Source organism: Rhopalosiphum padi, chromosome 3 (genome assembly GCF_020882245.1).
Source record: "Rhopalosiphum padi isolate XX-2018 chromosome 3, ASM2088224v1, whole genome shotgun sequence".
Lineage (NCBI taxonomy): Eukaryota > Metazoa > Arthropoda > Insecta > Hemiptera > Aphididae > Rhopalosiphum > Rhopalosiphum padi.
The window spans coordinates 41839028-41857277 of NC_083599.1; the positions used below are offsets into that span (position 1 = coordinate 41839028).

The 18250-nt window shown below is 25.2% G+C and overlaps 1 protein-coding gene across 1 annotated transcript; it reads left to right on the plus strand.

Moving 5' to 3' along the window:
- Positions 1-7328: 7328 nt before the first annotated feature.
- Positions 7329-9687, plus strand: LOC132927080 (chitobiosyldiphosphodolichol beta-mannosyltransferase). The gene is made up of 6 exons (XM_060991531.1): positions 7329-7722; positions 7917-8259; positions 8336-8550; positions 8778-8939; positions 9009-9123; positions 9216-9687. Exons 1-6 carry the CDS (start codon positions 7527-7529, stop codon positions 9430-9432), a joined length of 1248 nt encoding a protein of 415 aa, XP_060847514.1. The 5' UTR covers positions 7329-7526; the 3' UTR covers positions 9433-9687.
- The last annotated feature ends 8563 nt before the right edge of the window (positions 9688-18250 follow it).

The window sequence follows — 18250 nt, forward strand, 5'->3', positions numbered from 1 at the left end:
AATGTTAAAAATCCTTAAACTCGGTAATAGACCTTACCTATATGACGCTGATAAAGTCGATAACTGGACAACGTACATGACACTATAATAGCGCATTAGCGCAGTAAGGGATGAATAATTAGAAAAACGCAATTTTAATTCGATCAATTATTATAGTAATTAAATTATTATATTATTATGTATTTTAGTATTTATACCATCGACAAAAAAACGACAGCATTAAAAAAAGTTATTCTATTAAAATAGATTATTATTAAGTATTATAAAATTCATGAATAATTTTATAACATAAACACAATATAAAATAAAAAATATTTTAGCCGCTGATAAGTGATTAATAGTACATAACCACTGCAATTAGAGAAATATATTATATTGTATATTTATATTGTATAATCTACACTATGCTTCATTATTAAAGTTAAAATACGAGGGGGTACATATAGGCGTTGGTTTCAGGTGCAACAAGCGAAATCAAACCAGCCCATTTCCTATTTTTTTTCTGAAAATAATAATTAACCAAAAATTACCTTTTTACTTTATTTTAGAACCCGCAACGAAAACAAAATAAAAATGATTAATTAAAAAAAAACTAATGTACACAATATTATATTTATAAGTTATTATTATTTCATAATTATCATTAAAAAATACATCACAACAACACAACATAATATATAACTACAACTAATAACTACTATATAACAATAATAAATTAATAACTAATAAGTAAAAACAATTTTACATAATATATACTATAATGATATAATATACACGATCATATTATTATTTAATTTTCTATTAACATAATAAATCGATAGGTTGTCATATTTTCTCACTATTATATCGCGAAACTAACGAGTATACATGATTAAGTATTAAAAATACTTGAATACTTAATAATATAATAGTATTCCTAAAATATATACCGATACATACCTAATGCGCTTTTAAAATAAATTAGCTAAAACTAACTAAAATTTACAAAAATAATTCGTTGGTAAATTATTTTTATTTAAATTATTGTATAATAATCACATTAAAAAAAGTTATATATATTAATTGTAGAATCTGTAAATATTCCACTGTTACTTATTTTCTATACTCGATGATTTTTAAAAATATTAAAACTACTTTTAAGTTATTTATAGTAACTTAAAATTATCAATTATTTTTTAGTGTTTATAAAAATATTTAGGTTTGGCTAAAAATTTGAGCTATAATACAGGTTTCCTACACATAAATTGGTCTTATAGAAATTAAAAAATATTAAAAATACATAGGCACGGGTTTTTATAACCTTTTGGAGCTCAAATTTTAATCATCTTTATAATTTATTTATATTTATTTGAACATTTATAAAATGATCAATTTATATAGCTATAAAAACCTAAAAATCTCGAACAATATTTAAGCATAATTTTTTTATATTATAGACATTCTAATATCTCTCATTTGGACGGAATTACGATTTTTGTTATATTTTGTAATTCAAAAATATTATTCGTGGAGACTAGAACTTTTACGTAGATGTATTATTATATTATTTTATATTAAATATAATGAAATTTTTGAAGTGTTTAGTGCTTACCTTAATATTAATCTATATATACCTAGAACCATTCAACGATAAATTGATATTGACTTATAAGTTAACAATAATAATAATAAGCTATTATATCTATATGATAATAATATTTTCTATAATACAATAATTAAATATTATATAGCAATATAAAAATGCAAACTAACAATTAATTCAAGCTACTGTATAAATAATAGTAAATAAATTATTATAATAACATTATAAATTAAAAATACGACATATTATTAAATCATAAAATAGCTAGTGATATAGGCTGATAGTCTTTGCTCAGAATCGTTTTTCGTATGCAATTATGTATCATTTAATTAAAATATAACACATATCTATTATAATAACTTATTTAATTCGAAGTACACTCCACTCCTATTATATTTTAAGAATATCTATTTAATACAATATTAAATTATTGTATATTTTTACTATTTAAACAAAAAAAATGCATGTTTTATGATATATATATAAATGAAAGTAGTGTACAAAGCTAGATGCCATATCATATTATGCCTATAGTTTAATGTTCAAAAAAAAAATGGGCAAGTGGGTATCGCTCTGCTGTATAGTAGTGATGGAGAGTAGGTCACTATAATGGATATGTTAAATTTGAATGCAACGACTGAAATTTTTTCTTTATCGACGCTAGAATTTTTTTTTACAATTACTTAAAGAAAAACTTAGGATAACCTTGTATTGGATTTTTGAACCTTAAGTACAAATCAAAAAGATTTTATGAATTTTCAACTTCAAAATTCCTTGCAAATTTTCACGATTTTGATATATTTCATAAATATTTGAACTATAAATGCTTATAAACAAAAATTGTGACTAACGATTTTTGATTTTTTTTTTTTACTACGATAAGTTCAACTTATAATAAACCTTGTATTAAATTTTAAAGATTTTTTGGATAGCCAATTTTTTTTTATCGGCATTTTAAAAAAAAAGTCAAACATTTCAATTGTCTATAAGAAGCTTAAAAAAATTCTAAATATTTTAAAAATTGAATCGTAAATATATAACGCTAATATAAACATTTGATGAAAATTTCAAGTATTTACAATGATTTGTTTTTGAGTTACAGCAAAATCAAAAAATCGATTTTGTCAAAAAGTGGTTATGCGTAAAAATTCCCGTTTTTCCGTAATTTTTTCAGGGTTTTTCCCGAAGCTTTTGAAAACTATTGAAAATTTTTTACTTTTGACTCCTCAAAGTACCAACTAGATGAATTTTCCTTTTCAAAGAGGGGCTGAAGTCAAAAATCGAAGCATTATTACTACTCCAAAAAGTGATGACAGACACAAAAATAAAAAAAAAAAATAAAAAAAAAACACATCATTGTAAAATAAATACATTCATCACTCCGTTCAGAATCTAAAATAAGTCTTTGAAAAAAATTTTATTTAAAAATGATAAAAAAATTATTTGAAAGTAAGAAAAAATAACAAAAATAATTTATTTTACACAAATAGTAAATGTATTCTTTTTAAAATTATCAGAAACTTCTTTTCACGAAATGATAGTTTGAAAAATATTGGTAAATTCATTGTATAGGTATATTTTATTATATAATATATTTACTACATATTTTATAATTTTATGTTACATATATTATACATCCTAACTCTACAGAAATGATCTTGCTATTTTATATAAAATTCTAATTCAAAATTGAATAATCACAGCGTGATTTCAATTATATTCATGTTATTAGATGGATTTTTTTTTCATTAAAAATTCATTTTCATAAGCATTTACATAAAAAGTTTAATATTCGTATACTTAATATTGTGTTTGGTATACTAATCTAACTGTGCTAATGAGTAATGAGTAACGGCCGATTTTATGAAAATAATTTTTATTTACGTAGGTAAAATATATAGTTGCCCCTTAAAATAACTGGCAATTTTGATCAGACGACCCTCGAATAATTACTAATAGCAGTATTTGTTGCATGTGCTGCCGCCGTGCGCATGACTGGTGTAGGTAATAAGTACGCAAAGTGGACAGATTTAAAAATCGAATTCATAAATTTCGTTTAACATTGAGCTACAAATATTTTTTGAAAATAAACAAGAAAAACAAAAAAATATATTTACGAAACAGGTTTTAGGAAAAAAATATTAATAATAATATAAATATTAATATTAATATTTGTTTTTGTTGTAACTCAACAAAAAAATTAGTAGGTATAGAGATTTGAAATCTCAACAAATATATATATTTGAATTTACTAAATAAAACATTTTCAAAATATTTTGACATATTTATAGATATATTTTACATTTTTTTTTTATCAATTATATTATGAATAAAATGATTTTTCTCGAAATGCATTAAAATTGCCTACATAAAACTCCTTTAAAAGGAAGTTTAGCCTTCCTATGTGATAAATAATAATGGAACAAACTTAATTTATTAAATTTTGAAAACAAGCATGATTATAATATACATAATTATTATATTACTGTTAAATGTTTGCAGAAATGCATGAGAAAAAACTTGATCACAAAACTCAACTAATTATTGTGAAAACTTTTCATAATAATATCCTCATTCATACAAGGTTTTAAGACTAAATAATGTTGTGTTTGTGATTTTATTATATATAATTTGTTATGTTCTATTCATTAAACAATTATTTGTAAGAAAATTTTTTTTTTTAATTCCGTAAAAGCGGGTTACTCTGCTTCTAGAATTAAACTTAACTCTAAAAAAAATTATTGTACAATATTTTAACAAGCTTTAAAATATAATTATCTACAATCTAGAACTTTTAATACAATATCATAGAATAATAACTGAAATGCATAATACTTATCATAATCTACATGTAGTTTATCCACATTTCTTTAATTTTCAAATTTAATAACCAATGAGTGAAGTAATATTTCTAAATGATACTATAAATGATAGTTTAATAAGTTACTAACCCAAAAACCAAAATGAACTATTGATAAATTTATTTATATTTTCTACCACCTACTCATTAATTAAATTTTTTTTAATTAAAATGTATTTCTTTACAATTATATGATTTAATTCTTTCAGATTTGATCAATAAAAAATCATATCTTGAAATTGAAGATGACAATTATAATAATATTAATAAAATTGTAAAAGAAGTGATTAAACAGATCAAAATAATGTTTGAAACCTAGTGAATCTATTTAACAGATAATTTTTTAGAAATTAAATAAACAATGACATTTTTGAATTTATACTTTTTAGTTGTTATTATAGAGTCAGACACCACTAACAAATTTTACTTGGCTTAAGTTATGGTTCATCACTATAGAATAATTAACATATTTTGTAAATAAAATCTGTGATTAAGACAATTAAGTATCTACCTATGTAGGGTTACCACACGTCCGGATTTCAAACATGTGTGGATTTAAGAGATGTCCGGATTTTACAAAGTTAACCATTTAACATTGTTAAAACAAACTTGATACAAAAAGTTATGTAATTTCTATTTATGTTCATATTTTTTCCTGGAACATCTACATCACAATAAGCGACTAGGTACCCATTATTATTCCAAAAAAAATTGTTAAAATAACACCCTAATAACTCTTATGTAGACATTTATAGACCTAAATAAAATTGTATTAATGAAATAAAAATATTGTTTATCTTCAATTCCCCCCCCCCTATGAAACGGAACTGATGTTCAGACTTTGTCTAAAAACATTATGGTAATCCTATAAATGTGATTTGGTGCTAGACAATAGGTACTAAACAAAGCTTTTACTCTGCATATCAAGTAAGCAAAAAAATCTGTTCATTATTTCATGTAATACTGAAGTCTGAAAAATGATATGAATGACCTAAAATAAATATAGGTAGGAATATATCTACCTAGTTATAATTGTTTTCTTATGATAGTAATTCAGTTTATATGAGTTTATATTCAGTTTATAATATGTGCATATTATATGTTCCTTAACAATTAATTATTATCTTATACAATAGGTATACTAAATGAGTAGCTTTAAATAGTTAATTGTATTAATTTGAAAATATTTTAAAAATTCAAATAGTTTGCAATGAAAAATATTTTGGAAAAATGATCTAACTTTTTTTACTGTATAATATTAAAAAGAGGGAAAATAGGTAAACGTCATTCAGTAACTCTCTGTAATACATGTGTTAAATTTGAACTTAAGGATAAATCATTCCATATGAAAACAATTTTGAATGAAGACTGAACTAATTTATTAATTTTACTTATTTATTTATTTATTGAGCCTATAGTAGTATAGTACTAAGTATATGTCATATTTTCATGTTTTGTTTTTTGATGCTACTATTAAAGTAATTTATTTTACTATTAGTACCTATAACAGTAAGTTGATTTAGTTTTTACCAAAAACATTACAATTCTGAATTTATTAATACCTACTTAATTATTATAATAGTGTATTTTTACTAAATAAGTTCATCAAAATTCTATCATAAAAAATTATTAATATTACCTTTCATAATCCATACTTATTTACACAATTGATTCTACTTCTCGGCTTTTTTTATGTTTGCAGCATATTTTTCATGATATATTTAAAGAAATATTACAAAAATATATATTATAATATTATATTACATTATTTACATTAGTAGTTTAGTACCAACCATTGAAAAGTTTTTTACCATTTTCAAACTTCAAAATTGTATTATGTATATAGTTTAGAAAGATAATTTAGAAAACCAGTCTTATGTGTCTCTTTAAAGAAAAAAAAATTGAATTTGTATCCCTTTAAAGGGCATCAGAACTTTTTCTGTAAGACATGTTTTTGAGAAAAAAACAGGTTACGATTATGCTATTTAAAATGAAAGTTGTAACAACACTGAATCCAATAATGTTAAAAAATTATTATCAAATTATATTACAATTATATTATAATATTTGGAGATGCTATATTATTATATAGGTCCCAATCCATAAACCACGGGCAACGTGGAACTGAGCCATGGACCATACAATATTAACATTATTAAAGTATATATTTAAAATAAAATTATTATGTATTTTTATTAAATAGTTATCTAATAATATTATATATATCATATACATACGTATATAGGTGTGCTTTTAATCATTAGTGGGCCTCCAAGATTTGCTTACTAAAAAGGTTGGGAACTGCTGGTATAGATATTTTAATATAATTATTATATAGGTACATACCATAATGAAGATTTAATATTGTGACAAAATAATATTTTTCAATGTATTCCATATTTTTATTCAGAGTAGACGAGAATTTAGATGTTTCTCATATACCAATGAGTATTTATCTAAAAATGACCATTAACTGACTACCGATTTTAAATTGTATTTGTATTTCAAATTGATTATATAAATCATAAATGTCAATAATTGTTTACTAATTTTGCTATGACGCTAGTAAAATTCCTTAGCGGTACCAAACACCAAAAGTACATTTTTTTTAGCCGTTAATCATTAATGTTTTATGTGAATTAAAAAATAACGCAGATGCTCCACTTCCGAAAAATAAACGAGTTTTCGAAACAAAGAAAACTGCCATTTTAGCGTTTTAATTTTCTAGAACATTTAAATGTAAAATAATAATATCCTAATAAACATATTTTAAATACCTATACAATATTATTGTCAATATTTTGAATTCTATAATATGATAATCCGTATATTTTCGTGATAACAGTTTGTGATAACGGTAACATCGTTATCGTGCGTGCGTGGACGCGAAACGATAAGCGTCAAGCAATAACTGAAAATCGAACTGATTGCTGCAAGCCGCCGGTCTTAAGTCCCGTTTGCTACGTTCTGATGCATTGAACTACAAAGTCCTTTGGCTCCGATCATCCGTCGTGTTCACAGGACACTGTTCGTGCGCTTATGCAATCATCGTAACCGTTTACGTTTTCACTGGATACTGTGAAAATGGGTAAGAAGAACGTTTGCGTGGTGGTCTTGGGCGACATTGGCCGAAGCCCAAGGATGCAGTATCATGCGCAGTCTTTGATCCGCCTAGGTTTCGACGTTGACATCGTCGGGTACACGGACAGCCCCGTGTTGGACGACCTGAAGGAGAATGCCACGATTATAAGTGTCCGGAAACCGTTTCCGTTTGACGAATGTGAGTATGTCTGCTTAACTCAATGTTTTACTGCTGCACTGCGGCCCCATACTAGTATACAAATTCCAATTTTCCAATAGTATTTCACAGTTGCTTTCTACTTCTTTGAAAAATCGATTAAATTTGACCATGTCCGTCATTTATAATCCTGTAAGGCTCGTGACATGACTAAACATTCTGTTTGTACTCCACAGATGTTCCACGGATCATAGCATTCCTGTTTAAAGTCGTATGGCAAACACTGACACTATTTTGGGCCATATTGGTGAAACGTAAGTCTGATATCGTTCTAGTTCAAAATCCGCCTGCGATTCCAACACTCGCTGTTTGCTGGTTTTACTGTCTGCTCGTCAATGCAAAATTTATAATCGACTGGCATAATTACGCATACTCAATACTTGCTCTGACATTGGGTTCCAATGCACCTCTGGTAAAACTTTCCTTATTGTATGAACACTTTTTTGGCAGACTAGCTGATTTTAATCTTTGCGTAACCAAAGCGATGAAAGAAGACTTACATGAAAAATGGAATATTGAGCAAGTATTTTTATAGTTACAATGTACATATTTTTATAATTTGTCAAAAAAATATCATATTGTATATCTATTTTAGAGCTACGACTCTGTATGATCGTCCGGGACCACAGTTTAAAACAATAACCTTAGCTGAAAAACATTATTTACTTGAAAAAATGAATTTAAAAGATTTCACTGAGCTATCAGAATCTGGAGAGGTGCGATTAAAATCCGACCGGCCTAGTCTACTTGTGTCCAGTACTAGCTGGACCCCAGACGAAGATTTTTCAATTCTATTGAAAGCTCTACAAAGTATACACAAAATTACCTACATATTATATTACTGATTTATTTTAATCAATTGAATGGATGACTGTTTAAATGTATTTGTTATTCTTAAATTTATCTTGCTATTTATACTATGGAAGTGGTTCTGGGTAATTGTTGAGGAATATTTTACTATATGTGTACGTCTAAATCTCTATTTATTTTATGAAATAACAAGATCACCACAATATTATATACATTTTCTGTTTCAGAATACGATGAAAGTGATGATATCTATCCAAAACTCATTTGTGTTATAACGGGTAGAGGCCCATTAAAGTGTCACTATCAACATATGATTTCAAAATTAAAGTGGAATAAAGTTTTAATCATTACACCTTGGCTAGAGAATAATGATTATCCACTTCTTTTAGGTAAAATTGCAAGATTATTAAAATAAAATATATTATTTTCCATATAATATATTTCCTGAATTATTTCAGCGTGTGCCGATCTTGGTGTATGCTTACATGCATCCTCAAGTGGTTTAGACTTGCCCATGAAAGTAATTGATATGTATGGTGTTGGCTTACCTGTTTGTGCATATGATTTTAAATGGTAATAATTATTTAACTGTTAGAAAATACTAGTTTTTTGCAATAAATTATACCAATTTTTTTAAGATTTTAAGAAATGCTTTTGTGTTTCAGCTTAAATGAACTGGTTCGACATAACGAAAATGGTCTTGTATTCTCTAATGAAAATCAGCTTGCAATGCATATTATGACGTGGTTTAAAAACTTCCCTTTGCAAATCTGTGAGAAACAAAGTAGATTTTGCAAAGAAATTGATAATTTTCGATCAGTTGATTGGCATACTAACTGGATGAATAATGCGTATCCAATTTTTTCTAATGACAATGAATAGCTCCATTAGTATGGCTATTTATATTTAAAAACTTAAATACATTTGAATTCCTTATAATGCAATATTGTAAAGATATTTATTTTCAATCATGCATGTATATAATGAATTTGTTTAAAAAAATTAAATTCCTTCCTAAGCAGCATTTCTAAAATCTGTCCAATTTTAAAAATAAGAATTAATTTTATAGATAAAATGTTTACTTCATAATATCTTTAATTTGTTTACCAAAAATAATTAAATATTTAATAGAAAATATTAAGTTGTTATTAGATTAGTGTTATAATAATTAATATTTATTAGCTAATAGTGAATATTTAAAATTAAAATAATTTATTTAACATAAATTTGTTTTATGTTGTACACATTTATTCACTTTTACCACTTTTTCTAGCTATCTCATGCACTTAATTGCCTGTATAAAATACATTCGTGTTAAATTTGGTTGCCTAACATTTAGCGTTACACATGTGGATGAATTACATTTTTGGTTTTCTGATTTAGTGTACAGAATATAGATTATTTCCAACATATTATATTAATAATTTAACAGCAGCATTTTTTTGTAAATTCTTTTTCTTCTTTTGTTAAACAACCCAAATTTGATATCCTTTTCAAAATGTTCATTATTGTGAACCAAAAACAACAAAAAAGTTTTATACTGTTATATTACATGAACTATTCACTAAAATACTAATAACTAATAACTAATAATTGGTTACACAAATGCAAAAAAATATCTTTATATGCGTATTTGCCAATTATTTTGTAACTAATGACTCAATTTTTCATCAATCAGGGATAGGCTTAAAACTTGTTCCATGATGTACTCTATTATTTAAAAAAAATCAAGATAATTAGTAATTTCAGAAAACATGCGTGACAAAGATTTCTATTTTCATATTTATGTGAATATAGTCGGCTCACGTTGATAAATCTACACATCAGCCCATTTTTCTCAGAATTTATTGACAAATATTATTAATTAATAAACATTATAATCAAATATAGACAATGAAACCCAGGAATAATATAGCTTTCTACCGGTGAAAGAAATTTCAAATTCCGTTCAGTAGTTCCAGAGATTACTTCCTACAAACAAACTCATAAACTCACAACTTTACCTCTTTATAATATTAAGTATACATTGTTTGCTAACCTAACCTTGCATATTTAACCTATTAAAAATATACCATACCTATAAAGTATCTAGTTCTAATGCCTATTATTGTAACCATTTTTTATTTATAAATCAATAAACATACCATCAATCAACATAGTAATTTAGTAATGAAAAACATTTGATACACTTATTAAAAATATTTTAGTACAATATTTGTTTTCTCTCTCAGTATCAGTGCATCATATTAGATAAAATGCATTCTTCTAAAATAATTTTTTAATAATTTTAAACCTTAGGGCAAAATCACCTATCACAAAAATTATATATGATAATATTTTTAGGTTTTATATTTTATTATTATTTGATTTTATATTAAACTTTAAATTATTGTAAATTCAAATAAATAGGTATTAAATTATTTCAAGACAATATCTAGACAAATCTATATGCTAACCCCTCAGAAATATTATTCATACATTTTGTAATGGATGATTTTACTCTGATTGCTCAAAAACTTAAATTATAATTTTAGTTGAATTTATTTAATTTGCCAGAGAAATCAAACTGGGTACAATTGGTGCATTGTTATTAGTAAACTGTTCACATAAATCATAATCTATATAAAATAATTTATTGGTACATGTTGATTATTTTTATTAAAATAGTTGTTTGCTTATGAGAATATCTAAAGAAGGGACTTGATTTGTATTGTCTATTTTTCCCAAACATTGTATTACGAAACGCAAAAAAAGAATTTTAATACATACATAGCCTTTTATTCATTTCTAAATCTATACATAAATTTATTTCATGATTCACATATTTAGTCATCTAAATCTAATATTCAAATTCTTAAAAACTATTTACATCTATCCCTTATGCTACAACTGCTTTATACACTTTATAACACTCTAAAAGGAAAAAAACAATTTTATTTATTTTAACAGCATTAATGTGTCAATAATAATTACAAATTAATATGTTGAAAACTCTACATTCAATTTTTGAAATCTAATTAATTTTTTTATTACCCATTTTCAATGATTATACAAAGAAACATTGGTAGACAATAATTATAACATATTATATTTAAAAAAAAAAATTAATACTCCTATAATATTAAGTTCATTTATACCAATATTATATGATTTAATTATTAATTTCACATAGATAACATACAATTATACAACAATTGTAATATATTATTATTTTGTTAATAGTTATAGTATTTTGTACAGTTGTACCAGTAATAACCTAAAGTGAAACTACATGGTGATACTTGGAATTGGAAAGCCATGTTATGGTAGGATTAAAAATTAATAAATTAATAAAACCATTAGTCATTATTAATATTTGTAATATAATTTTGTTTTGTATAAATATACATAAATTTGTATTTGTATAGATTATCATTTTTATAAATTGTATTTAAATTGTAAAATAATTTAATATTTCTATTTTTAATCATTAATGGTACCTATATAACTTATCCATAAGACCATAACACACATAAGTGGTATGAGAAAAATAAATTTGATAGCCTCTCGCCTAAATCAATTATACCTAGTTATAATAACGTTTTAATAATATATTTACCATATGAGTACATAAATACAAAATACTATTTAGTATTTATGTAGGTACTGTACAGTCTATACAAATACAATTGTATGTGTTTTTTCTGATTACTGTGTTACAAATGTTACAATAGGTATATGATTTATGGCACAAATTCGATAGATCATTTTATTGTTACACATACAATATTTTTGTTCATGTAATTTGTCATGTTGAATGTTGACTTAGTTATAATACGGAATTACAAATAACGCAAAATAATAAATTAAAAGAGCAAAACGGAAATAATAATAATAACAATAAACGTTGGTCAAATAATTATCAAGGTACCTACCCAATAATAAAGGACAGAAATTTAATAATTATAATAACAATTTTAGATAAAACTATAATCATGGAAATAATGGTCAAAATAAAAATAATTATAATAATAATTATCGCAATAACAACGGTAGGTAATCAATATTGCTAGGAATAATAACTGGTGAACAAAATCTTAATAAAGGCGGAAATAATCCGAATAATAATAATCAATTTAAATATAATAAATATTATAATGATAATAATAATAATAATAATATCCAATAGGCAAAATAACTCGGGACGTTTTATTTGCGGCAGAAATAATCATCATATTGCGCGTGATTATAGAAGTACCTAATGGACAAAATCAAAGACATGATAATAATACTTATTCAGTATTCACCAATCTAGCAGGGTAAACCTAATGTAAAGCGCTGTTGAGCATTGCTTGCGATATTGAGAACATTTTTGGGCTGTTAGAAGTACATTTTTACGTTCTTGATAATGTTATAATGATATTGCGGCCTACGGGTGAGGTTGGTGAAATGGTTCGAAAATTATATTTTTCTAAAACCACCTATACCGTCATTTTATGGGAATTATGCGTATGTTAGTGAAGTAATTTTCAAATTTAAAATATTACATATTTAATTATTTTACCAGTATTATGTATTAACTATTTTAAAGATTATTTTTCGAAAGTTGATTACTTATACATTTACACCGAACATAGACATAGACACATAGTTCCCATGTACCTGCACTATTCAGTAGGTAGGTATTATGTGCAGTATAGTAACAAATAATAATAATACACTATTTAAATGCGTTATAAATATAATATTATAATAGGTATTCCGAGTATGCGACATGCGGGCCTTAGTTTCTTTTGATTCAATAATTCCAGTAGTTCCACTGATAATTATTTTACAAATCGTCGGCTTTCTACTCGTTATACTGGTATATTCAATATTGTATTAACATATTTTGAAATACAATATTAGTTTGTATTTGAAAACCCCAGAAAATGTATTACTTCAATTTTTTGTCGTAATTTCTAGTTCATACTTATACTTCATAAGTCATAACACTCATAACAAATTCAACACTCATCGTGCGTCTTGGTCCCACGCATTATCCAATTTATAGTCTACTATTATATTGAATTCTTAGATACATTTAAAACTTATTTTTATAATTATATTACACACATTAATATTGTATATTAAGATATGTATATTTTATACTATATTGAAAATTTGTTGGTCAAAATATATTCATTTTTGCAAAGTTTATTAATTAATAAGTATATTGTTAAATTAATATGTTTTTAGTATATTTATAAAAAGTATGATATTTTTACATTTAGAGTAGAGTTATAAATGTGACCTTTTATAGTGGGACAGAAGGAATTTAATGCGTTGTTGACAAAATTCCTTAGAATAGAACCTCCGGACCCGCAGTAATCAGAATAATAATAATAATAATATAACGCCAATAACTTAAAATGTAATTAATAATTATTGTAGTAAGATAGGACACGATAGTCGGATAGTGCTAGTTGTTATGGTAAGGAAAGAGATGAACCTAATAATGTAAATCAGGCGGGAAACGGACAAACGTCAAACGGCAACGGCATCTATTCAATCAATCTAATAGTAGCCCGTAGGCCTGCCAGGAACAAACGTACAGCGGTGTTTCAATATCATTTTAGTAATTAATCAATATAATGTATTATTTTAATTTTCAATTAACCTATTAGAGTTTTAATACGCAAAATATAGATCTTATTTTAGACGCCGGTAGTGCATAAATTTAATAAAAATAATTAAATTAACAGGCGAAACTTTGGTTAACGAAAAAGAAAAAATGTATTTAAAAGGCATAAACGACAAAATATAGTATCTACCAATCTACCATAGGCTGCAGGCAAAATTACATACTAAAGGATGAGATTCTAGGTCACCACTTCCGTGTTGCAAAATAACGCAGTAATTGATTTCGCGCATAATATGCTAACTATAAAAAACAATATATTAAACGCGAATTAAATAAAATATGTTTCACATTAAAAGCACGAACGGAAACGGTAGTATGTATAGCCGATCTAAATATAGAATATCATAGTATTCATAGACCGTTATCTTGGCTATTTAATATAAAAGACCTATTATCTATAAATTAGTGAAATGTCGCAAACAATTAGAGGAATATGACTACGAAGTATAAAATATAAAATGGGAATACAAAATTCTAATATAAATGCTTTAAATAGAGTATATAGTAGATATCCAAAAAATAAAAACGAAAATTACGTGAGCTTTCTAGAAAAATCGGAAACAGCTATGATAACAAATAAAAACTTAAAAGAAGTAAATGGAAACTTAATAAAATCACCCACGGAATATTATATCGTATCAAAAATAGAAAAATATTATAAATTCAAATCGGGAATTAATTATGAATTTATATGAATACGCAAGTTCGGAAATAATAAAATGTTAAAATCATGCAAATAAAAAAAATTTGCAACGTAGTAAAATTTAAACATGAGGAAGGTATACATTATATTTATAATACCTAACTAAAGCAAAGAAAAACTGCAATTAACAAGGTACGCATGAGAATATTCATTTAGCACTATTAAATTTAAAATATTTTTACATCACAAAACATTCTTTAAATAAACTAGCCATAAATCAAATAGAACTAATAGAAGGATGGTTTAAATTTAAGATCCGTGATTAAATACGAGTATATATTTCGTAATTTCACTAATACAGATATAGAAATAATAATTTGTAGGTACTAAATTAGAATATACTATATACCAGGGGTGGCCAGCGAGAAGATACTCGCGAACCACCAAATATATTAATAAATATGTAAGAGCCAAAATATATATATATAAAAAAAAAGGTCATACATAAATTCATATAAAAAAATTTTTTGTAAAAATATTACGATAAGATGCAAGCCGCAAGTCTATGACGCGAGCCGCGGTTTGGCCACCCCTGGACTATATTGTACTAGACTTTGAAAGATTTTTGTCTTAAATACATAAACCTTTTTTTCGCCTTTCGCGATGACTATACATGCTCTGACATCTCATATTAATAATAATACATAATATACCTAGGCGTAGTCGCGTAGACAACAAATAATGTATAGCCCATGTCAGAATTTTGTCATTTGGACTTGATTTATTTTTCAATTATAAAACACTTAAAATAATTTCAATTAAAAAACACTGAAATATTTTCAATAAAAATAACACTTAGAAAATATTTCATCGTTTATTTTTATTTTCATCACTTTTACTTCACTACTCAACAGCTAGTTGATTAGATATTTGGAAAAAAAAGTCGCATCATAGGAAAAAAAAAGCTCCGTACCAACTAAATATACATAATTCGTTATTTTATTATGATTTACATAATCAAATATAATCAAAACATTTATCCATGTAACACTTCTTTAACATATCTAAAAGTATAGCTGCTGTCTGCATTTAACATTGTCGATAATTGTCATTTATGTACAAATGACAATTATCGTCAATGTTAAATGCAGATTGCGGCTATATTATACTTATAGATATGCTAAAGAAGTGTTACATAGATAAATTTAATGGCTTATGATTATATTTAATTATGTAAATCATAATAAAATAACGAATAATGTATATATCTGGTACGGGGCTTTTTTTTCCGATGAATGTTGTTAGATTTTTTTTCCTAGATTCGTCGATTGGCTTACTACACCATAAATCTATCGTGATTAACACACTTCTGTGTATGGTTATAACTTATAAACTATAAAGTACCTATATAATATGTATAGGTAGTCTTGATAGGTATATTATAGCTTAGGTCGAATACGTTACAGATTAAGACATTATTTGAAAATATGAATTAACTATTTTTGGGAGGTATATAGGAATAGGAACATCCGAACATTTGCAATTTATACACATGGCCATAATATTATGGGTACCTATAGCCTATATAGGTCCAGTATAATAGCCGTATAGGTCATACGGGCTGCAGTACGTTCGGTTGTTCGGTACATAGTTCACAGAAACACGTGGATTATACACGTCATATAGAAGTATTATAGAAGTATTATAGACGTGTTAACTATCTGCAATGTTAATGATTTACATCGGCTAAATAAATAATAAATTAAATAACTGTTGAATTATTATTATATATACCTATATTAACGACTATCTACCTCGGCATGAGAATCGATAAGTTTATATGGTATGTTCTTTATTTAATTATTAGATTAGGTGCGTGTACACATTTATGTATACTGTATACATATATACATTAACATTATACATTATATACACCATACATATAATATAGGATCACTGAACGTTGAACCGCTGCCATTTATCACTATATATACTATGATAATATATTATAATTATTTATTGTTGTATTTTTTTTCCCCGATAAGGTCTGTACAATATAATATTGTAATAAATTATTGTAAGTATTATTTGTATTATGCGTAGGTACCTACATAAACAAAAGGCACGTTAATGCCACAAACCGGGGTTATTATATTTCAAACATTTTGTTTTTTTCAACCCTGACACAAACTAATGACGAGTAATGTCGCCATGTCGGTAGTGTTAAAAATTTGCTAATAATGTAAAATTATATTATATTTATTAATTTATTTTAATATATTAATATACTATTAATACTGTTTCTTGATTGGTAAATTATGATAGCACATAGCACATTGATAGCAAATATAATATAATATAACATATAATATGATATTTACAGTCACCAATACATCGTTCATATTATTGTTATAAATTTAAAACTGTTTATTTTTTTATATGAAATCTACAATCTATACCACTTGGCACAATAAGTAAATGTGAAACAGATTTTATATACAAATTATTAAAAAAAAAAATACATCGTATCCTCTTAATAACATTTATATATAGTGTGACATTTTTGAGGAAAGCAGCCACCCATTAGTAAGAAACTGTTTATTTAATACTTATTTTATACCTATCAGGCTACCGGCTGCCATATTCACGTATATACTATATGTACATATAGTGTATAGTGTATAAGGTATACATTTATATGATATATATGTATACTTACATCGGTAGATACATTGTATAATGTGTAGGTCGTAGGATGTAGGAAACTAGGAACTTATACAATAACCGTTGCTTGGCTTGATATTTTTGATTATGATTAAATTTTTTATCGGTTATATACATAGACCTTATACTGTCTTAGTATAAGGTCTATGGTTATATATGTAACATTAACATATCTATTTATAATTCATCTGTGTAAAATAAATAAACGGTTTTAAATTAGCAACTACCTAGCTTATAAAAAAAAATGGTTTTAAATAGATAGGTACGTCATATTATGCGAGGTAGTTATTGAAATAATAATAATAATATTATACCCACATATATAAGTATAAGTATAATGTATATTGTATATTATGACTTAGGTAATGTTGACTAAATTATACTAAATATAAAACATGTTCATTAACTTTTCGTTTACCCATTAATTTAAAAATATAATTTACCTATATATTTATACCTACTATAGTACTATTAAAGTTTTTATTTATTTAATTTATTTTATAATGTACTTAAATTGAACTTAGGTTTATAGTTGTGTATTAATGGTTTTAATTTGAATATGTAAATTCAGCCATAAAGGTCATATATATTATATAATATATGTTTGATTATTATTAATTATTATTACCAATACCAAACAACGAGTTTAGGCAATAATAATAGGTTAAATA

What these genes read in the sequence shown, in the direction of transcription:
- LOC132927080 (XM_060991531.1), top strand. Translation starts at nt 7,527, where the DNA reads ATGGGTAAGAAGAACGTTTGCGTGGTGGTCTTGGGCGACATTGGCCGA. An exon ending in ACCGTTTCCGTTTGACGAAT is followed by an intron (nt 7,723 to 7,916) that starts GTGAGTATGTCT and finishes TGTACTCCACAG; the next exon opens with ATGTTCCACGGATCATAGCA. An exon ending in TGATTATCCACTTCTTTTAG is followed by an intron (nt 8,940 to 9,008) that starts GTAAAATTGCAA and finishes GAATTATTTCAG; the next exon opens with CGTGTGCCGATCTTGGTGTA.